This window comes from Salmo trutta, chromosome 3, assembly GCF_901001165.1.
Source record: "Salmo trutta chromosome 3, fSalTru1.1, whole genome shotgun sequence".
Lineage (NCBI taxonomy): Eukaryota > Metazoa > Chordata > Actinopteri > Salmoniformes > Salmonidae > Salmo > Salmo trutta.
Window position 1 is genome coordinate 34,472,875 of NC_042959.1, and position 23,330 is coordinate 34,496,204.

General features: G+C 45.3%; 1 protein-coding gene and 1 long non-coding RNA gene across 3 annotated transcripts in view; one reads left to right on the forward strand and one right to left on the reverse strand.

Moving 5' to 3' along the window:
- Window positions 1-1,876, forward strand: part of LOC115173864 (uncharacterized) — an 11,957-nt gene extending 10,081 nt beyond the window's left edge. The window contains exon 2 of the long non-coding RNA XR_003871682.1: window positions 1,604-1,876. This is a non-coding gene — a long non-coding RNA (uncharacterized LOC115173864). The remainder of the gene's footprint in view (window positions 1-1,603) is intronic.
- Window positions 1-23,330, reverse strand: part of LOC115173846 (dedicator of cytokinesis protein 2) — a 153,347-nt gene that overhangs the window by 58,202 nt on the left and 71,815 nt on the right. The window contains exon 26 of one of the 2 annotated variants that reach the window (XM_029732296.1): window positions 17,244-17,339. The exons of the other annotated variant lie outside the window; for it this stretch is intronic. Within the exon in view, the coding sequence (XP_029588156.1) occupies window positions 17,244-17,339 (96 nt within the window). The remainder of the gene's footprint in view (window positions 1-17,243; window positions 17,340-23,330) is intronic. 2 annotated transcript variants of the gene reach the window in all.

A 23,330-nucleotide genomic window follows, 5' to 3' on the forward strand; every position in this document is an offset into this window, starting at 1 on the left:
ATTTCTGATCAATTTGATGTTATTTTAATGGACAAAACATTTGCTTTTCTTTAAAAAACACAGACATTTCTAAGTGACCCCAAACTTTTGAATGGTAGTGTATATACTATATATGTGTGTGTAAGCTTTGAGGATAAGGTTGGCTGCTCTATTGATAGTAACCAGGGTTCAAAGGTCAAGCTCAATGGTTTATACACTTGCTGGTGATGCAATTGTAAAGCAAGACATGGCAGGTCAGGACACATATGGCAGGACACATACACACACACACACACACATCATATTGCACAGTAATAGGGACAAATGTGTGTGTGGAGACTAATTATGTTCTTTGCTGCAGCAGGTGTCTGAATGTCTGTGTGTCTGAGGAAAGACTATTCCAAAAAATTAACTACAGAGAAATGACTTTAAATAGAGTTAAACAGTCCAAGTCCCACAGCCAAGTCTCTCATGACTCACACTCAAAATATTCATATTCTCAATATGCCACTCTCTCTCACACAGACTCTCGTAAGATGTCCTTGCCAGACTTGAAAAAAAAAACGAAATAGCTCTGTCAAAATATTTATCTGCAGAAACAGTATCTTTCAGAAACGAACATGCACATACTATATGTACTCATGTACACTGCAAACTTTCACACACACACACACACACACACACACACACACACACACACACACACACACACACACACACACACACACACACACACACACACACACACACACACAAAGGTCGACACATGATTGCCCGTCATGCTGAGTCCTGACCCGTCATACTTCCTGTCATGGGAGACCTGTTGCCATGGTAGCAGTTAGTAAACAATGGTGTCTGATGCTAGCACCCCTCGGTCAGAGGCTAATGAGGTCCTTAGCGCTGCTTGCTAATATTCTAACGATGTCTCACAAGCCTCCCAGACATGCACAACCTGACACCTCCCACCCGGGCACTTCCATTCTTAGAGAGAAGCTAAAAACATGAATTATATGTATATATAAGTATATTCCGGACTCTGACATTGCTCGTTCTGATATTTTTGTCATTTTCTTTTTTTATGTGTGTATTGTTTTATACTGCTATGTATTACTGCACTGTTGGAGATAGAAACACAAGCATTCCACTGCACCTGTGAAAAAAATCAGAAGCTGAACATTTTGTGTGTGTATGGTGGGGGTGTCGCAAATGGCACACTATTACCTACAGTATATAGTGCACTACAACATTTGTGTAGGCCTACTATAAAAGGGCATTATGTTTAACCAGGCAAGTCAGTTAAGAACAAATTCATATTTACAATGACAGTCTACCATGGAACAGTGGGTTAACTTCCTTGTTCAGGGGCAGAACAGCAGATTTATACTTTGTCAGTCGGGGATTTGATCCAGCAACCTTCTGGTTACTGGCCCAATGCTCTAACCACTAGGCTACCTGCAGCCCCAAGTCATTCGGGACACAACCTGGGTATTTTCTACCTGGAGTGGAGAGAGTGATTATGGAGTGATATGAAGGTATTGATCCAGTCTGCAGCCATGCAGCAAGTGAAGTGGTACTGGAGCTGTAACGGTCTCAGCTAAATCAGTCTATTCTCTTCTTTCCGCAGAGTGAAAAAGAGATGGATGGAAGAACTGCTACACCTTTCTTCTCTCATCCAATAAAGAACTGAATCACATGTTCATTAATGACCCAGAGGTATGAGGACCAATCGTCAGACTGAGTGGTGACGTCATACCAGTGACAAAGGCAGAATTGGGACCACCATGGATTCTATGGCAAATGAGCAACAGTACTCTCACACACTGTAACTCATATTCTCTCTCTCTCTCTCTCTCTCTCTCTCTCTCTCTCTCTCTCTCACTCTCTCTCTCTCTCTCTCTCTCTCTCTCTTTCTCTCTCTCTTTCAAAAACACTCTTCACACTTGGATAAAACAGAGACCAGTAACTCATCTCTCCACTCAGATATAAGACTGCCTCCCACAACTGTGATGTCACAGAGTGGCTCCTCCTCTTCCTGCTCCTCTGGGGGCTGAGCAAATTGGCTGGGGCTATGGGTAGAAGGGTGGCTGATCCGACCAATCCAGTGCCTGCGCTGGGGGTGCCCTTGGCAGGGGGGCGATGGGGTCCGCTGTGCAGCGTGGGGGTGCAGACCTCCCCTGGCCTTAGGACGCTCCCGTCAATCAAACTCAACCAACCAACCAGCATGCAGCACCCAGAGACAAGGCGGAGTAACAACCATGTCACCACGGTAATGACCATGCCCTCGGAAACAGTTTTTTCTTGTAACTCGTGCAGCAGTGGCGGCAGCGGTGGATTTGCCGTTTCCAAGGAGACGAGTCAGAATGCGATCAACAGTCTGACACAGGACGACATGGGGTCACAGGGTTCAGGGGGCGGGGTCTACTGTCAGATCAAAACCATAAGGACCAATCCCAGGGAGTCTGTTCACAGGTCCAGCGGGAAACGGACGTCTCGATACACCAATGGGAGTGTGGTTGCCCCTGAGGTGGTGGGTGGGGTATGTACTGAGGGTGCCGAGGGGAACGAGCCAATCAGAGAGAGGAGGAGGGTCCAGTCTCTGAGAGGGGAGGAGTCTCGCCCTGTGCTGAGGTCAGGGAGTGTGTCTCAGTCTGTGAGCTCTCACGCCACGCCTCCAAGGCCCTGTAGAATGATGACATCATCATCGCCCCGTCTCTGTGGAACCTGCGGACGTAGACAGTCCCAGGCCCCACCCACTTGCATGGCAACTGCATGCCGCAGGCGAGCAGCCAATAAGACCACAGAGAGCCAGACCCTCCCGAATCCTCCCAGGAAACAGTCCGTACTCCTTAACCAGAACCGGAAAGACTCCCCTGTACTGAACACACACACACACACGCCACCAACCCCACACAAAGTTGTGAAGAACACTCAAACACAAACTCAGACATTGCCCTCTCCACACACAACCCAAAAGACACACACGCTCACAAAAGATTCACCTGTGCCGACATGCTCCAACACTAAGGATACACAACACACACATACAGACCCAAAACCCAGTTTACCCAGGTTACATCAGAAAGAAACGCACACACAGACTGCGGACACACAGTCACACGCCACAGAGAAACACACATCCAGGCCAAATAAATCCACAGATAATACTCCAGCTACACAGCCTTTTCCAGACAAAAACGCAGAGACGTCATCTGACAGCCAACACACACCACCAAACTCATCTACACAAGTCACCCCCAAGCCACCACCCCCAGTCCTCCTCATAGGCAAAAAATCCTCGGCCTCTGCCCCTCTCCCACCTAAAGCCTCCCCCAACCCCTACCACACTGTCCAGGTGAACCCAAAACCAGCACCCCCTGTCCTTCAGACCCAACCCAAACATACACCCCTCACCCCCTCCCTGCTCTCCAAAATACCACCAGCACAACCAATCAAAATAGAAGACTCCAAAACCCCTGGCCAGTCAAAAGATGCAAATGCTCTGCATGCTGCCCATGTGGCCCCACAATGCAATGGGGCACCAGGAGGTCTGGCGGGGTTACCAGGTGGGGTACAGGGGTGTGTGTCGGGGGGCCTCCACGGGCATCTTCACAGCGTGGAAGAGAGTCTGCTCTCCAACCAGGAGAAGATCAAAGTCCTCCTCAACGTTATCCAAGACCTGGAGAAAAGCAAGGCCCTCAGTGAAGGGTGAGAGAGGGGTGTGTGTGTGAGTGAGAGAGAGAACGAGTGAACGAGTGAAAGAGAGAGGAAGATGAAATAGAAAGGGAGAGAGTGAGAGACAGAGTGTGCAAGAGGTGGAGAAAGGATGTATGTGAGAACGTATGGGAGTGCCTTTGAGAATCAACTCCAATGTAAACTGACATGCTTTCAACTTGGTAATGCACTTTAAGGTCATGGGAGTATTGCAGGGGCTGTGATGTACTGTATACAGTAAGTTATTGCTGCAGTATTACAGAGCACAGCAGAACACCCACAGGGATATGTGTATAGAACACCTTTCTAAACTCTGCTGTATAAAAGTAAATATCAGTTATTACCTTTGTGGTGTATTCCGCTGCTCTGACTTTGTATGCATTCTATCATATGGTCCATATAATTACAGGCAGAACTCCTTCCTTATGTCATGGCTGCTCCCTCAGGCTTTAAGGTTAACAGAAGTTATCTACCACTCTATCTCTCTCTCTCTCATTTTCTTTCCCTCTCCTCCTCATTTCTGTCTCCTCTCCCTTTCTCTCTCCTCATTTCTATCTCTCTCTCCTTCTCCCTTTCTCTCCCTCCCAGCTCTCTCTCTCCCTCCCTCCTCTCGTTCTCTCCCTCCCTCATCTCGTTCTCTCCCTCCCTCATCTCGTTCTCTTCGTTTCTACATCTCCTTGTTTCTCTCACACAAATCAAACACTCTCCCACTCTCTCATTTTGGAAATTGTCCAATTTTCGACTTATTATTTGTTCCCATTCTCCTTTCTCCTCATTCACATTCATTCTTCTACTTGAAGAATGATATCAATCTCTTTTCACCTCCACCCATCCCCCTATCTCCCTCTTCATCCCTCTATCTTTAATTACCACCCTCTTTCTTTCCCTCTCTCCAGATATGAATCACTTCTTCCTCCGTACAATACAGAGCTGACTTCTCCTCCGCTCCTCTCTCCTCACCCTCTGCCCTTTCACTATATGCCACTCACCCACTACCTCTGTTGTCAATCAGTACATCACTCTCTCATCTCTTTCCTGTCACTCTGTTTTGTTTTCTCTCTTCCATCACTGTCTTCTCACCTCTCTGTCCCCACTCTCCCTCTCACCCCTGATCCCCTACAACAGACTGCACCCCTTCACTTATTTTCCCTCTCTCCTCTCTGCTCTTCTACCCACTCCTCTACTTTTTATTTCTCCTCTTCACTCCACTCTACTCCTTCCTTCCCTCCCTCCATCCTTCCCTCCCTCCCTCCCTCTTCTCTCTGTCAGTTCCTCTTGGGTTGACGGCTCACTATAATACCAAACTAATCCCTCCCAGATTATGATGGAAGATACGCAAGTCATGTTTCAGGGGCACAGCAAGACTCACAACAATAATATACCCTGTTCCTCTGTGGCATCTGTGTGTGTGTGTGTGTGTGTGTGTGTGTGTGTGTGTGTGCGCGCGTGCGCGTGCGCGCGTGTGTGTGTGTGTGTGTGTGTTTGGCGCAGTGCTAAGTTAATGTTTTGGTGCTGTTTTTAAGTTTGTATCTTGTGCTCCCTTTGTGTCTGTGTGTTCTGTGTGTGAACTTGTGTCTGTCTGTTTGTTTGGGGTAGTACTAATGACGCGATCCTGTGTTTTCCTCCTCATCCTGATGTCTGCGTGTTCTTCTTGTTGTTGTCGTTGTGTTAGGCGCTGCTCTTACAGAACCGGACAGGATATCAACAACTGCCCCACCTGTCAGAAGACTGCCTGTATCATATACAGGTAAAACACCTTCCTAATACCACATTAATAATAATAATAATACCATTTCACTTTTCAACGTCACTTCTCTTTATATATCAAAATCCACATACTCCCTACAGGTACACTTTGCTAATATAACAGTATACACAACCCACATTTTACTGTGTACACTCTAACCACCAGCAGATGGCTTCAGTTTCAGTGTCAAGTTTTATTAGTTGTATGTACAGGATATGCATTGTTGTATACCGTCCAACAAAATGCAGGCTCCTTCTCGACTATGCAACAACAATAATAAATGATCAAATCTAAGAATACGAACATAAAGTAAATGGCAGTAGAATAGAATAAAGATTGTAGCATAATTATAATACAGGAAGGCACAATTTATACAACGATATTTACACGTGTATTGGGGAAGAGGGGGTGGGGGGGCATTGTATAAACTGAGCAGTATAATAAGTGTCTGGTAGCAGCAGTTGTGATATGTGTGTCTGTGTCTGTGTCTGTGTCTGTGTGTGTGTGTGTGTGTGTGTGTGTGTGTGTGTGTGTGTGTGTGTGTGTGTGTGTGTGTGTGTGTGTGTGTGTGTGTGTGTGTGTGTGTGTGTGTGTGTGTGTGTGTGTGTGTGTGTGTGTGAGTGAGTGCATGTGTACTAAGGTGTGGAGAATCAGAGCAGGTGGTCAGTCCAGTTCAAGTGTTCAGCAGTCTGATGGTTTGTAGTTAGAAACTGTCTCTGAACCTGTTGGTATCAGACCTCATGTTCCGATACCGTCTGTCCAACGGTAAGGGAGAGAACAGCTCGTGGCTGGGATCCTTGATGATTCTGCATGCCTTACCTCAGGCACCGTTTCGACTAGATGTCCTGGATGGGTGAGAGCACGGTCCCAGTGATGTACCGGGCTGTCTTCACCACCCGCTGGAGGGCCTTGCGGTCGTGGACGGAAAATTTCCCGTACCAGGCCGTGATGCAACCGGTCAGGATGATCATCCTTTCACCTACTCTGCGTCTCACAAAGACATGGCGGTTGGAACCAAAAATCTCACATTTGGACTCATCAGACCAAAGGACAGATTTCCACCAGTCTAATGTCCATTGCTCGTGTTTCTTGGTCTTTTTCTTATTGGTGTCCTTTAGTAGTAGTTTCTTTGCAGCAAATCGACCATGAAGGCCTGTTTCACACAGTCTCTTCTGAATAGTTGATGTTGAGATGTGTCTGTTACTTGAAACATTTATTTGGGCTGCAATCCTATGTGCAGTTAACTCTAATGAACGTATTCTCTGCAGCAGAGGTAACTCTGAGCCTCCCTTTCATCTGACATTCCTCATGAGAGCCAGTTTCATCATAGCGATTGATGGTTTTTGGGACTGCACTTGAAGAAACTGACTGACCTTCATGTCTTAAAGTAATGATGGACTGTCATTTCTCTTTGCCTATTTGAGCTGTTCTTGCCATTATTTGGACTTGGTCTTTTACCTTCTGTATACCACTCCTACCTTGTCACAACACAACTGATTGGCTCAAACACATTAAGAAGGAAAGAAATTACACAAATTAACTTTAACAAGGGACACCTGTTCATTGAAATGCATTCCAGGTGACTACCTCATGAAGCTGGTTGAGAGAATGCCAAGAGTGTGCAAAGCTGTCATCAAGGGAAAGGGTGGCTACTTTGAAGAATCTCAAATATAACAAATATTTTTGGGGGTAACTAAATGATTCCACATGTGTTATTTCATAGTTTTGATGTCTTCATTATTATTCTACAATGCAGAAAAATAGTACAAGTAAAGAAAAACCCTGGAATGAGTAGTTGTGACAAAACTTTTGACTGGTACTGTATATACAAAAGTATGTGGAGACCCCTTGAAATGAGTGGATTCGGCTATTTTAGCCATAGTCGTTGCTGACAGTTGTATAAAATCAAGCACACTGCAACGCAATCTCCAAAACCCCTGGCCAATCAAAAGATGCAAAGAGCTCAATGAATTTCAACATGGCACTGTCATAGGATCACACCTTTCCAACAAGTCAGTTTGTCAAATGTCTGCCCTCCTAGAGCTGCCCCAGTCAGCCCGAATGTAGTGCCAACTGTAAAGTTTGTTGGAGGAGGAATAATGGTCTGGGGCTGTTTTTCGTGGTTCGGGCTAGGCCCTTTAGTTCCAGTGAAGGGAAATCTTAATGCAACAACATACAATGACATTCTAGACAATTCTGTGCTTCCAACTTTGTGGCAACAGTTTGGGGAAGGACTTTTTCTGTTTTATTATGACAATGCCCTTGTGCACAAAGCGAGGTCCATACAGAAATGGTTTGTCGGGATCGGTGTAGAAGAACTTGATTGGCCTGCACAGAGCCCTGACCTCAACCCCATCAAACACCTTTGGGATGAATTGGAACAACAACTGCGAGTCAGGCCTAATCACCCAACATCAGTGTCCGACCTCACTAATGCTCTTGTGGCTGAATGGAAGCAAATCAACGCAGCAATGTTCCAACATCTAGTGGAAAGTCTTCCCAGAGAAGTGGAGGCTGTTATAGCAGCAAAGGGGGGACCAACTCCATACCATGATTATGGAATGACATGTTCGACGAGCAGGTGTCCACATACTTTTGGTCATGTAGTGTACCTCCTCCCTGTAGGCTGATTCGTTGTTGTTGCCTATCAGGCCTACAACCGTGGTTGTTGGTGTTGTGCAAAGCCACGTAGTCGTGGGTGAACAGAGAGTACAGCAGAAGACTAAGGACACACCCCTGGGGGCCCCTGTGTTGAGTCAGTATGGAGGAGGTGTTGGTGCCATTCCTCACAGCCTGTGGTCTGCCCATCAGAAAGTCCAGGATCCAGTTGCAGAGGGTGGTGTCCAGACTCAGCATTCTCACATAGATGTTCCTCTTGTCCAGATGTGTTACGGCCCAGTAAATAACGATGGAAATGGCATCTTCTGTGGATCTGTTGGAGCGGTAGGCAAAATGGAGTGGGTCCAGTGTGCCTGCCATGCTGGCCTTGATGTGGGCCATGACCAGCCTCTTGAAGCACTTCATGATGACCGAGGTGAGAGCGACGGGTCAATAGTCATTTGGGTAAGTCTCCTTGTTCTTCTTGGGCACTGGGATGATGGTGGTCTCCGTAAAGCGTGTGGGGACTATAGCCTGGGACAGGTTGATGATGTCCCAGAAGATGCCATCCAGCTGGTCAACACACACACTCTGAGGACACAGCCAGGGATCCCATGTGGGCCGGCGGCTTTGTGAGTATTCACCCTTTTGAGAGTTTTTCCTCAAGTCAGCCTCGGAGAGCGAATGCACCTGGTCGACCGGAGCAGCGAGAGTCTTCCTGAATGGCTCAGTATTGTCTGCCTCGAAGCGAGCATAGAATGTGTTAAGCTTTTCTGGGAGGGAGGCTTCGGTGGGCACCGCACAGCTGGATTTGCCTTTGCAGTCTGTGATAGTCTGTAGCTCTTGACACATGCAGAGCGAGTTGGTTTGAATTGTCGAACATCAATTCAAGTTTGAGTCTGTGTCTTTTTGCATCCCTAATGGTTTTGGGAAGCTCATTCCTGCATGCCTTGTACGCGTCGCACGCCACCGAGTCATCGGGGTTCGTTCTGCTGACATTCAATGCTGCAGTACGTGCTTGTTGTTGTGGGTACATTATCATCAACACATAAAGCCTGTAACTGACAACGTACTGTATATTCCTCAATGTGAATGGATGAGTCCTGGGTGGATGAATCGTTGAACCTATTCCTAATAGTATTCTCAAATCAATCCTGCAGCATCGAGTTTGCCTCCTCCGTCCAGCGCCTCACTTTTCTCTGTGTCGGAGGCTCCCTCTTGAGTTGCCGCTCGTAGGCGGGGAATAGGAACAGAGAGACGTGATCTGATTGGCCTCATTGGGGGTTGGGGTATGGCTGAGTTTGCTGTGTGCCGCCTTGGTGTTTGCTTGTGGCGGTATGTACCCAGCTGTCATAATAACTCACGAGTATTCCCTTGGCACATAGTAGGGTCGGCATTTTAGCATCAGAAACTCCAGTTCTGATGAACAGGATTTCGCAATGCTCTCAACATCGGTACACCAGGAATTGTTAACGAGGAAACATACCCCTCCCCCAGACTCTTACCAGATCCCCCTGAATCTTTGCAGAAGCCGCCGTTCAATCCATGCGGGATATGGAGAAGCCATCCGGTTGAACGGCAGAGTCAAGTGAATTGTCTGTAAGCCATATCTCAGTAAAAACAAAAGACACAGATTGAAGCCTAGCTCTGAGTTCACAAAGTTCATTTTCCGGCGATCGGACGTCAGCTATCAGGATACAAGGAAGAGGAAGCCGCGTATCTTCGTCTTTTCAGCCTAGCTCGGAGTCCTTTTCCTTCCTCTTCTTCGTTGCCTTAGGTCAACTCGGCCAGGAGAAATAAGCAAGCTGGTAAAGTTAAGCAGGAACCGGCAAGACACACCCCCTCCTCAGCGTTGCCAACAGGTAAAAGTCCTTGTGATGTCATCGACAGTAACAACAGGAAATTCGCCTAGGCAGATACTGCCCTGTACAAACACCCTATAAAGTACCCAGCAGCAACATCAGCATTCTCCACCTCCCTCTCCATACTCTGCATGGCTGTGACCTAAGTTAGTAATTAAATGCTAGAATCCTTAGTTGCTACATCCATTTTTTGGACTTATAAATTAATAATAAACACCCATTGATTCTTGAAGAATATAAGCTTAGTTTAACTGTTGTACCCAGTCAGAACCGAAAATATAAGCTTGTTTTACTCAATATTTGTAAACTATGTAAACTATTTTATGTCATGGATGGGCATTCCTTGCATCCATAGCTCTGTCTATGAATTTGAGAGTGGTTACATTTCTCCAGGCCCATCCCTCACCTTTTTACCCAAACAGAGGTGGGGTCATCCCTTTGTTATTGTTTCAATTAAGGACTCTAACTTCAACCAATCAGGACCTGCAGCTCTTTGCTAACTCGCTATCAGCCCACCAGATCTCCTCCTTGTCCTTGTCTCCTCCTCCTCTCCTCCTCTGTAACCAGGAACAGCATTAGCTACGGCAGGAGTTCACATCTAATCAGGAATAATTAGGACCGGAGGGAAGGGTGGCAGAGATACCGGCTCACACAGGGGCCCCCCAGGGCCACAGAAAGCAGCTCAGGGGGCCCCCCAGGACCTGTTTTGGCAGATAATATCATAGGACCGCTAGGAAGTCCCTGAATAGCTAGTGAACAGCAAGGAAGTCCCCCAGTGAAGTTCAAAGTGAATGTTAAATAGAATACATTACTGCAGTAGCCTGAATCACTACTGCCTGAGTATGAACTATTTAGTAATTATCTACTATTACCACTGGGCACACTCCTCAAAGACTACCACACTGTGTTGGTAGACGTCCCAGGACATTTGGATTTAAATGTAATCTCTCTCTCTCTCTCTCTCTCTCTCTCTCTCTCTCTCTCTCTCTGATTTACTTGCCTGTCTGTCCCATTTCTCTTTTTCTAAATGAAGAGGATCAGTAGTATTCTATTATTCCCAATAGCAATATGCTGGTACACACACACACACACACACACACACACACACACACACACACACACACACACACACACACACACACACACACACACACACACACACACACACACACACACACACACACACACACACACACACACACACACTGTACACACATGGAAAGTAACATACAGTTAATCCAAACAGAAGAGAAGGATCATTATAGTCATTCACACACACTTTACGGTCACTCTGAGGCCATTGGAAGACACCGATCATTCTATTGTGGTTATGAAACACACAAACATACACACACATACACTGGCACATCAATACAGTCATTTTCTTGATGGTACAGTAATGGTGTTATCACACATATCACACAGCGGGACACAGAGAGGGGATGGAGGGATGAGTGTGTAGGAGAGAGAGATACAGAGAGAAAGAGAGAAAGAGAGAGAGAGAAGAGAGACAGCGTGGGATGGAGGCTTCCCTCTTCATGATTTGAGCTGGAAAACGACATTTTGATGTTTCCTGCCTGCAGATGTGTTGTATTGTCAAATCTAATTAATCTGTGTGACAGAGAAACAAGGAAAGGCAAGTTCTGACAGAAGAAAAAACACTGCACACACACACACACACACACACACACACACACACACACACAGCAGATACTGTAGATGCCAGCCGGGGGAATCAATTAAGAGGAGCGGCTTTCCCAACTGAGGCGTAATCCCCAAAACAATAGAGGGGGAACAACAGAGAGATAAAGAGAAGGAAAAAACGGAGATAGAGAGAGGGGGGAGGGGTGGAGAGAGTACATGGATAAACATGCCCGTTCTTTAAAACACCGTAAAAGCACATACTGCACAGCAAGGAATGTGTAGGCCAGGCTCAATGCTTATTTCTTTCCATTTGTGTGTGTGTGTGTGTGCGTGCGTGGTTTCAGTGGTAGCACTCCTCCTCTCCAGTGCTTTATAATTTATTCATATTCCTTTCCTCTCCCCTGCGTCTGCATCTGTGGTTTTACCTCTCTTTCATGTCTTCCGGTCTCTTCATTTCTCCTCTTTTCCGGGGACATTCTAACCTTATCTCAACTCTCCCTCTCCCTCTCCCTCTCACGGCTCTCTTTCCATTTACTCCCCCTCTTTCCTCATTCTCTGTATCTTGTTTTCCCCTCCTGTTTTCTCAACTCATCCTTTCATCATTTCAACCACCCTTCCTACCCCGCTACTACTCATCAAACCGTCCTGTCTTTACCCTCCTCCTGCCTCTCTCCCTCCCGCTGCTTCTCCTTTAGAAGTCCCTGTGTATTATGTATATTGGACGCCTCCTCTTCCCACTCACCGCTGTGTCATTTGAGCGGTTTCATTTGAGGTTTTATTTGTCAGGGGAGAGCAAATACGATGACTGAGTGGGCATAGGATTTTGAATGGGAATCAATTTTTTGGTCCCCCACAAGGATAGTAAAACAAACGTGTGTGTGTGTGTGTGTGCGTGCGTGCGCGCGTGCGTGTCTTCTATCCTCCTGTCCTTCCTTCATCGTTAGCCTCATTAACTCCAGATGCTTAAACCCTATGCAACTCATCTCATTACACACAACTTTGTTTACTAATGTTGTGTGGACCAAACAATTCATTCCCATTCAAAATCCAATTTTCCCTTAACCCTAACCCTTCACCCTAACCTTAACCCCAAACAGCTAACTCGAACCCAAACCCATAACCACAAGTGTAATCCTAACCCTAAGCCTAACCCTAAACCTAAAATAGCATCAATTCATTGTCTTCCTCTCGTTATTGTTTTCATCTCATTGAAGTGTCGCAGTTGACCCCTCTGAGCCCTCGGCCTCCATTGATCTCTAAGGCAAGTAACCGCCCAATGTTTACCCAAACCTCTCCAGACCGGACTGACTTGCAATATGCAGACAGAGCAGGAAGTTGCAATAGGCACCGCGCAATCAAATGTTTGATACCATCACAAACAGAAACCGTCTTAAACCTAACCCCTAACCCTAATTCTAACCCTAACCCCTAAGCTTAAAATAGCCTTTTTCCTTGTGGGGACCAGCGAAATGTCTGAATTTTCCTTGTTTTACTATTATTGTGAGGACTTCTGGTCCCCACAAGGATAGTAAAACCAAAAACACACACACAAACGTTCAGTGCACACTCAAACTCCACTGCAGTATGACCCGAAGCATTAGCCACTTTAGAGAGAAGAGAGGGAGAGAGATAGAAAGAGAGAGAAAGAAAGAAAGAAATAAAGCGAGAGAGAAAGAAAGATGAGGCAAGGGGATGGAGTGCTTTGAAAACATCACCGGGGAAATACGTTTTTCACTCAGCCCTCTCTTTTAGTTCCAACACTTTAGGACGACTCTCTACTTCGCTCCTCCTCTGCTCTCGCTTTCTCTCTCTTCCCACTCCTCTCATTACTCCAGCCTGTGATATAGCGGTGCATGAAGCGTAAGAATTCTGTGTACGTGAAATTACTTCAGTGTGTGTGTGTGTGTCTGATTGGGTGCATAGGCGTGCAGTTGCATGAGCACATGTGTTTTCAGAGGTGTTAAGCATGTGCATTGATGTGCGAATGTTACTGTGCACACCTAACTGCATTTATATCAAAGGGCATTTGAATAAGTACAAGCAATTTATGTGTGCGTACCTGTCTAACTTTCTCCACCTCTCTCCCCCTATTTTCTCCCATTTTCTGCACCTCTCTCTGCCTCTCTTTCGACCTCTTTCTCCCCCTCTCTCACCTTCTCTCTCACCCTCCCACCCTCTCTCTCCCCGCACTCTCTCCACCTCTTTCTCACCAGTGTGGAGCATGACTTCAGACAGCAAGAGGGGCGGTTCCAGCCAGTGATGGAAACTCTAGATGGGGTTTACGATGTCCCCCTCCCTGTCCCCAAACCTCCCCTCTCCCGCCCCCGCCCCAGCGCCAAGGCCCGCGTCAAGAAGCTACGCAAGAAGTGTTTCTGGTGGCTATAGATACACACCCGTCGCCGGGGGTACAGTCGCCATGGAGAAGTTGCGGGCTGCTGTTACTAAGGGGATTGGACAGGTGTGTGTCGATGGACCATGGCGACTGTTCCTGTGTCTTTGATGTTGCTATAGGAACTGTACACCTATTATGGTATTTGAGCTGCAGAGATGCTACACCTTAGAGCCTGTTGGAGTGTAGATAACATGGAGAGCAATAAGTTACCATGGACAACTCTATGAGGTGTGGACCAACTGATAGAGGTCAAGTCTTGGGATCACTGGTTACTGGATTTTGAAGAGACACTAATCTGAATGACTTTGTCCCTGACCAACAGAGTTTACTGTGCTACTGTGCTAGGTTGGACACATCTGGGACACGGTTTAATAAGAGTGTCCAGTGGTGACTCTGTTAGGTCAAAGGTCCCAGTGCTTGAACATAGATGAGCACCTATTCACATTCCACAACCTACAGAGTGACCAGCCAATCTACAATCCCTTCAGAGAGTGACAGGCCACGTAACCAGTCAACACACGCTTCCACCAGGATTCTCCCGCAATACGCAAAACAAAAAAGTTACTGAGTCATACTTAGCACAAACAATATACACACACAGTATAGCACTAAACACATCACTTACACACACAGACAGGCGCGTGCGCACACACACACACAATACAATACAATTATATCCACTCTACACTATGAGCTTTCATTATACCACAGCGCTATTGGCTAAAACACAAGCTCAACCAATAATAATCTCAACCTTTCCTTCCAAGACCACACCCTATTTACTGTTTAGCCAATAATCAGCCCCGGACCCTAACCTGCCACATCAGTGCTTTTTAATAGTTCGCTCTTCCCATCCCGATGTGTGATCTCCAACAATGCTTTTCTCTTCCTTTTCCTCTCGCTGTGTTGTTTGTAATAGTTATATTGGGATCCAATAAAAGTGTGTATTTTAAACAGAACATCATTTCCTGCTTGAACAGTGATTCCCAATTCCCATGACGACACACTTAAAGCACTACTGACTAGCACCATTTAGGATGAAGCTGTGGTACTATGGAGGAATGGTAAAAGCAGATGGGTGAGTCCACGGAGGGCTATAATGTGGTATTTCAAAGGGTATAATAAAGGTCACTAAACTGAAAGAAAGTCTACAGACTGAAACAATCAGTAGTTTCCCAAATACTTTCTGTGTTTAGACCCACCTTGGGGAAATGTCTTGTCTCCCTTCAAGTAAACACTAAGTAAACAACTCCATTGTTTTTAGCCAGAACCCAATTTTAAGCCGTGGCCCAAACTGAATTGGCCACAACCCACCAGCAGGACACAAACAACAATTTGGGAAACACTGAAAGGACTGAAGAGAATGATTTAGAAAGCAGCCAGTGTAAGGCAGTACTCTACGATCGAAAGCTCTATCGAAAAACTTCTACATCAGGCCTGGGCAATTATTTTCCATGGAGGGGCCACATTAGAATGTATTATTGCCATTGCAGGCCAGAATCATATTACAGGATTATACATCATGTGTGTGACTGTGTTGACAGATATAGCTACTGTAAATCACATCCAGATATGCTACTTATTTTACTTTTTAACATGTACAGAAATAAACCACTTCCATGTTCTCCTTTTGGCAAGTATTTTCATTATTTAACATGCAACGATCTACGGGCAGGTAAAAGTACACTGCATTCAGCACCACGGACAGAACTCTTGTTAACGGGTATGCACAAACACACAAGAAAGAGAGCGAGAGCTCAACATTACATTTAAACTATTCAATCAGTGTGAGGAGGACTGATGGGCATTGACTAGAGCAGTAAGTCGGGTATAGTTTCTGACGTTGCTATGCGCAGGATTGCTGAGAGATGAGAGTCAGAAAGAGATGATATGTGCCTTGACTCACTGAAAATGTCTTTTCACATACATAGGTTGACCCAAACAGTACAAACATCTTCGGAGCATAACTCTTAATCTTCGGAAAGTTTTGTTCATCGAGAGATGCATAAGAACCTCGTCAGTGACATTGTTTTGAATAGTTCTCCAATCACTGCATCAGACTGAAGATCGATAAGCTCAAGTTGCAGGTCAGTGGGAGCGTTATCCACATTGAAGGTGAAAGGAGAGGAAACCAACCGCATGTCCTTTTCCAACACTTTGAAATCGTCAAAACGATGAGAAAACTCACTGTTCGAAGCACGCAGCAGCGATGTATACTTCTCCCGCTGGTCATCTGATAGGGAACAGACTAGTAGAGTCGGAAGGTGGGGGAGATTGTTGGCTTCTATTTACGGGCCAGGAGAAGTAATTTTCCCTTGAAGGCTTTGTCAAGGCTGTACATCTGATGTGCAAAAAGGCCCTTCCCTTGTCGTTTGGAATTCAGTTCATTCATGAAGGCTATGATGTCCACGGTGAAGGCAAAATCAGCCAGCCATTCTTTATTTTGCAGTTGAGGGAAATCCACATATTTTCCTTTCATTTGCAAAAACTCAGGTCTCACACCCTTCAGGTCCCACACACTTTTAAGCACCTTCTCCAAACTCAATCATCTCACGTTTGTGTGGTAGGGGAGATCTACACGACCCGACTCTGTCTCTTCCAACAGTGAGACAAACTGCCTGTGGTTTAAAGATTTTGCTCTTATGAAGTTTACCACTTTAGTGACTGAATCCACAACATGGCTCATTTTCAGAACACATTTACAGAGCACCTCCTGATGAATAATGCAATGCAAGAAAATACTTTTTTGATCTGGGTTCAGCTCAGCTACTTGATCTTGAAACCTTTTCAAAAGGCCAACGTTTTTTCGGGCACCCATCAGTGGTCACATTGGACAACTTTTCAAAACTCAGTCCCAGCTTTGCCACACACTTATTCACCTCCTCCAATATATCTTTCCCTGTAGCTGTGCTCTTCATTGACTGCACTGAAGCAAGCTCCTCTGTCATTTCAAAGTCTGGGGTTATGCCTCATAAGAATATCAACAACTGCTCTCATCCAATATCAAATACGTTTTCACAATTTTACTATCGCAAATTCTTTATGTGATCTGAGCCTGATTCCGCGGGCCGTATTGAATCAGGTCGCGGGCCACATACGGCCCCTGGGCCGGCCTTTACCCAGGCCTGTTCAGATTATCTATATGTGCACAATTTACAGTAGGAGGTAGGATTGAGACTAGGGAAGCCAGTATGGGAACCCAAGCCAGCTTGTTTGGAGCAAAACCCTGCATACGTGTAATCTCTCCAGGAGCATGGTGGACTGGTCACCAGTGGGGCTAATGCTTAGGGGGGTCATTTGGATTACTCACAATCAGGGCATGCTCACGACCCATGGTAATGACCGTACGGTTGATGGTCCTGAGGAGACTGACCACAATGTCCTGAATATGCTGGAATGTCTCCCCCTGAGAAAGAGAGAGAGAAAGAGAGAGAGAGAGAAAATTAAAGAGAGGGAGAGAGAGAGAGAGAGAGAGAGAGAGAGAGAGAGAGAGAGAGAGAGAGACAGAGAGAGAGAGAGAGAGAAAGCAAGGTCATGAATCAGTTGGACCAAAAAGACACTTTCCTGTCAGTTTTTTGGATAGAATCACATGCATGCCCTAAACTGCGCTCACTACGTCTCTGTTCATCGGCTATTTTTTTTTTATCTCTACCAAAAAAAAATCCCCAACCTTCTCCAACGCACTTCGTTTTCTCTCTCTGTGCCTCGCCAAAGTAATTCACTGTGCCCTGATACAAAATGTCCCCAAAGGAACAATAATAAAGTCAGTAACAGTCCCTGTCACCGCACATTTCTGATTGTTACTTATATGTAGGGGTTCCCAAACTTTTTCACTCAGGCCCCCCCCCCCCTTCCAGCCTTGGGAAACATCAAGTGCCCCACCTGCACGCGCCATGTCGATTTCTATGGGCACAAGCACTGTTCATGACACAAACTGTTCACACCCCTCTTGATGGTGGAGAGAACATTTGCAGGTTTAAAGCTTATTTCCTGCAATTCTACACATTTTGTCATGGGGCTCAGAGAACATTTTTCTGTTTTAAAGCTCATTTTCTTGCAATTCTATACATGTTGCCATGTCTAATGTGTATTCATGTGATATGTGAGTGACTCAAACATTTATGGGCTAAAAACAACCTAGCTAAGAAACGTTAGCTGACATGGGCTAGTTGTTCTGGACATTTCTGACAAGCTATAAATAGCTTTAAGGTATGCAATGACTGACATGACAAGAGGAACTGATGATGCATTACCCAATTTTGAAATTGCACCTTGTGCCTTCTACGATTACAACTTTCAAGAGTAAAACAAATAAAAAAATAAAAATAAAAAAAACATGGGACCAACACTTTACATGTTAGTTCAAATCAAATCAAATGTTTTATTGGTCACATACACGTGCTTAGCAGCTGTTATTGTGGGTGTAGCGAAATGCTTGTGATTCTAGCTCCGACAGTACAGTAATATCTAACAGTTTCACAACATATACCCAATTCACACAAATCTAAGTAAAGGAATATATAAATATATGGACGAGCAATGTCAGAGCGGCATTGACTAAGATACAGTAGAATATAATAGAATACAGTATATACATATGAGTATGTAAAAAAAAATATGTAAACATTATTAAAGTGACTAGTGTTACATTTATTAAAGTGGCCAGTGATTTTAAATCTATGTATATAGGCAGCAGCCTCTAATGTGCTAGTGATGGCTATTTAACAGTCTGATGGCCTTGACATAGAAGCTGTTTTTCAGTCTCTTGGTCCCAGCTTTGATGCACCTGTACTGATCTCGGCTTCTGGATGATAACGGGGTGAACAGGCAGTGGCTCGGGTGATTGTTGTCCTTGATGATCTTTTTGGCCTTCCTGTGACATCGGGTTCTGTAGGTGTCCTGGAGGGCAGGTAGTTTGCCCAATGTCTGCCCAATGTGATGCATTGGGCAGACTGCACCACCCTCTGGAAAGCCCTGTGGCTGCGAGTGGTGCAGTTGCCGTACCAGGCGGTGATACAGTCCGACAGGATGCTCTCAATTGTGCATCTGTAAAAGTTTGTGAGGTGGTTTTAGGTGCCAAGCCAAATTTCTTCAGTCTCCTGAGATTGAAGAGGCACTGTTGCGCCTTCTTCACCACACTGTCTGTGTGGGTGGACAATTTCAATTTGTCAGTGATGTGTACGCCGAGGAACTTTCCACGCCGAGGAAGCTTTCCACCTTCTCCATTGTGGTACGTTGATGTGGATAGGGGGGTGCTCCCTCTGCTGTTTCCTGAAGTCCACGATCATCTCCTTTGTTTTGTTGATGTTGAGTGAGAGGGTATTTTCCTGGCACCACACTCCCAGAGCCCGTCAGGAAGTCCAGGATCCAGCTGCACAGGGCGGGGTTCAGACCCAGGTCTTCGAGCTTAATGATGAGATTGGAGGGTACTATGGTGTTGAATGCTGAGCTGTAGTCAATGAACAGCATTCTTACATTAGGTATTCCTCTTGTCCAGATGGGATAGGGCAGTGTGCAGTGCGATGGCGATTGAATCGTCTGTGGATCTATTGGGGAGGTAAGCAAATTGAAATGCATCAAGGGTGACAGGTAAGGTAGTCTTTTAGTTCAGTTACCTTTGCTTTCTTGGGTACAGGAACAATGGTGGCCGTCTTGAAGCATGTGGGGACAGCAGACTGGGATAGGGAGAGATTGAATATGTCCGTAAACACACCAGCCAGCTGGTCTGCGAATGTTCTGAAAACGCGGCTGGGGATGACGTCTGGGCCGGCAGCCTTGCGAGGGTTAACACGCTTAAATGTCTTACTCACGTCGGCCACGGAGAAGGAGAGCCCACAGTCCTTGGTAGCACTGTGTTATCCTCAAAGCGGGCGAAGAAGGTGTTTAACTTGTCCGGAATCAAGACATCGATGGCTGATTTTCCTATTGCAGTCCGTGATTGTCTGTAGGCCCTGCCACATATGTCTCGTGTATGAGTCGTTGAATTGCGACTCCACTTTGTCTCTATACTGACATTTTGCCTGTTTGATTGCCTTGCAGAGGGAATAACTACACTGTTTTGTATTCTGCCATATTCCCAGTCACCTTGCCATGATTAAATGCGGTGGTTCGCGCTTTCAGTTTTGCACAAATGCTGCCATCTATCCACGGTTTCTAATTAATGTAGGTTTTAATAGTCACAGTGGGTACAACATCTCTTGTACACTTCCTGATAAACTCAGTCACCGTATCAGTATATTCCTCAATATTACTCTCAAAAGCTACCCGGAACATATCCCAGTCCGTGTGATCAAAACAATCTTGAAGCGTGGATTCCGATTGATCGGTATACTCTACTATAAGCCGCCTCCAACTTTGTTGTAGAGAATTTGGCAGTACATCCAACTGGCCTCACAACTGCAGGCCACGTGTGTGGGCCACATGATGGTGGTGGGGTTATGGTAAGGGCAGGCATAATCTAAGGACAAACAACACAATTGCATGTTATCAATGGTAATTTGAAGGCACAGAAATAGCATGACGAGATCCTGAGGCCCATTGTGAGGCCTATTTTTTTTAAAGGTATCTTTGACCAACAGATACATATCTGTATTCCCAGTTATTTGAAATCCACAGAGTTCCTCACATGAACTGTAACTCAGTAAAATCAATGAAATTGTTGCATGTCGCATTTATATTTTTGTTCAGTATATACAGTACCAGTCAAAAGTTTGGACACACCTACTCATTCAAGGGTTTTTCTTTATTTTTACTATTTTATACATTGTAGAATAATAGTCAAGACATCCACATATGGAATCATGCAGTAACCAAAAAAGTGTAAAAAAAAAAAAAATCATATTTGAGATTCTTGCCATGATGACAGCTTTGCACACTCTTGGCATTATCTCAACTAGCTTCATGAGGTAGTCACCTGGAATGCATTTCAATTAACAGGTGTCCCTTGTTAAAAGTTAATTTGTGGAATTTCTGTTTGAGCCAGTCAGATGTGTTGTGACAAGGTAGGGGTGGTATACAGAAGATAGCCCTATTTGCTAAAATACCAAGTCCATATTATGGCAAGAACAGCTCAAATAAGCAAAGAGAAACATCAGTCCATCATTACTTTAAGATATGAAGTTCAGTCAATCTGGAACATTTCAATTACTTTGAAAGTTTCTTCAGGTGCAGTCGCAAAAACCATCAAGAGCTATGATGAAACTGGCTCTCATGAGCACCGCCACAGGAAAGGAAGACTAATAGTTACCTCTGCTGCAGAGAATAGGTTCATTAGAATTAACTGTACCTCAGATTGCAGCCCAAATAAATGATTCACAGAGTTCAAGTAACAGACACATCTCAACATCAACTATTCAGAGGAGACCGTGTGAATCAGGCCTTAAAAAACAGTTCTACCCAAACTAGTTCTAGCCATATCAACAGTGTGTATGTGCCAAAAGAGAGAGGAAGAATAATTGAATAATTAATGGCAAGGATGTGTGTGTGTGTGTGTCATCACAGTGTGTGTGGCCTGTCATGGGTATGCATGATTTAAAGGGATTGATTTGGGGCAGGCAGGCATGATTAAATGAAATTTACATTTCTGACTTTGAGTCACTGGCTACAGTCAAGGTAAACAGAGCGGAGGGAGTGTGTCACCACACACACGCAGGTTTGATAGAAGCAGCTGTTCCTATAACTGAATAACTAAATCTGATTGCATCGTTTTTTGTATCGTCTCTCCCCCAAACCCACACTCTCCTTGACAAGCACACACAGACACCCTCGCCTCTGTAAATCAGAGGCACACAATGCTTCCTCTTCCTCAAACAAACTCTTTCTCACAACCCCTCCTGCGGCATCACACCCAAGCACACTCACATGCACCCACACACACACACACACACACACACACACACACACACACACACACACACACACACACACACACACACACACACACACACAGTGTGTTATTCCCCAGGACATTCGCATCGGTCTCTCCCTTCTCTAGTTCAAAGAAATGTTTGGCGTGACAACTTAATCAGGTACCCTCTAAATCCCCACGGCAATCACTCAGTCTGCAGCACAGTGAGGAAGCATCTACAAGAGGTGGAGAGGAGAGAGATTTGAGGAGATGAGAGGGAGAAGAGGAAAAGGAGAGAGATGGAGATGGAAGGAGAGAGACAGAGGGGAAATAGGGATGGACAGAGGGAGGGAGGAGGGAAAGCGAGGGGAGAGATGGTGAGAGAAGGAGAGGCGAGAGATGAAAAAAATAGAGGGGGCGAGAGAGGACACTGAAGAGAGACTGTGTAAATGAAATGGAGCACGCAAAACTATGCAACCCCCTGGCGATACCTTCTCTCTCCTCCATCGTTTGTCTTCTCTCCTTGCAAATTGTTTTTCTCTTTTTCTGTGATGGATCACTCTTCAGCCTTCTGTACTCTTTCTCTCTCTTCCATCTATAAGTATTCCATTTTATCCATCCCATAATCCCTCTCTTCATCTCTCTATAAATTGTGGTTTAATGTATTTCCCCCCCCCCTCTTTCTCACACACAGATCTAATCCCTCATATTTGCTCTTTTTGTCTGTGAGACACCAGGCAGATTGACTTGTCTGTAATCTGAGTGTTGATACACAGGGGTAGGGAGATTTTATATTGGCATGGTTGCGTCTGGGACAGAAAAATAATCACTCCATATGTTGTAAAGCTCTCCTAAGCGCACCGAAGCCAGGACTCGCTAAGACTTAAGGGATTCATCACAGTAGATTTAAACTGCTAGAGGCAGAGAGGCTCTAAACCCAGAACACTTAGTGTACCTCTAGACTACCTCTGTCTGTCTCTGTCTGATGTAAAGTCACAATTCACCCTCAAACTCCCTTTAAGTTCATTTGTTTATCCGTCCCTCCATCTCCCTCTCTTTCTCTTTCCTTCTCTCCCTCTCCCCCACCCCCCCTCACTCTCTCCATATTTTCTCAGGATTCATTAGTGCCAACAAAGTAAATAAGGGGAAAACAGTCATAACTTCCCTTCAAAGGCTCTGTGGGCTGTCAACAAATTGCTTAAGCAATTAACAAGCCGCTGTAGGATATTGAAGACGTGTGTTTGTTTTTCACTTTGTGAGTGGGTGGGTGCGTTGGGTATCAGGTTGCATGACGTACGTGTCAGCAGGTGAGCTCAGTGATTGATCTACTACTCACTATGTCACTATGTGTGTGATTGGTAAGTGCCCCAGCATGAAGCGTTTTGATTAATCAGTATCAATCAATCACATTTAAGTTATAACGCCCTTTTACATTTACATTTCAGTCATTTGGCAGACACTCTTATCCAGAGCGACTTACAGTTAATGCATTCAACTTAAAATAGCTAGTTGAGACAACCACATATCACAGTAAATACGTTTCCAGCAAAG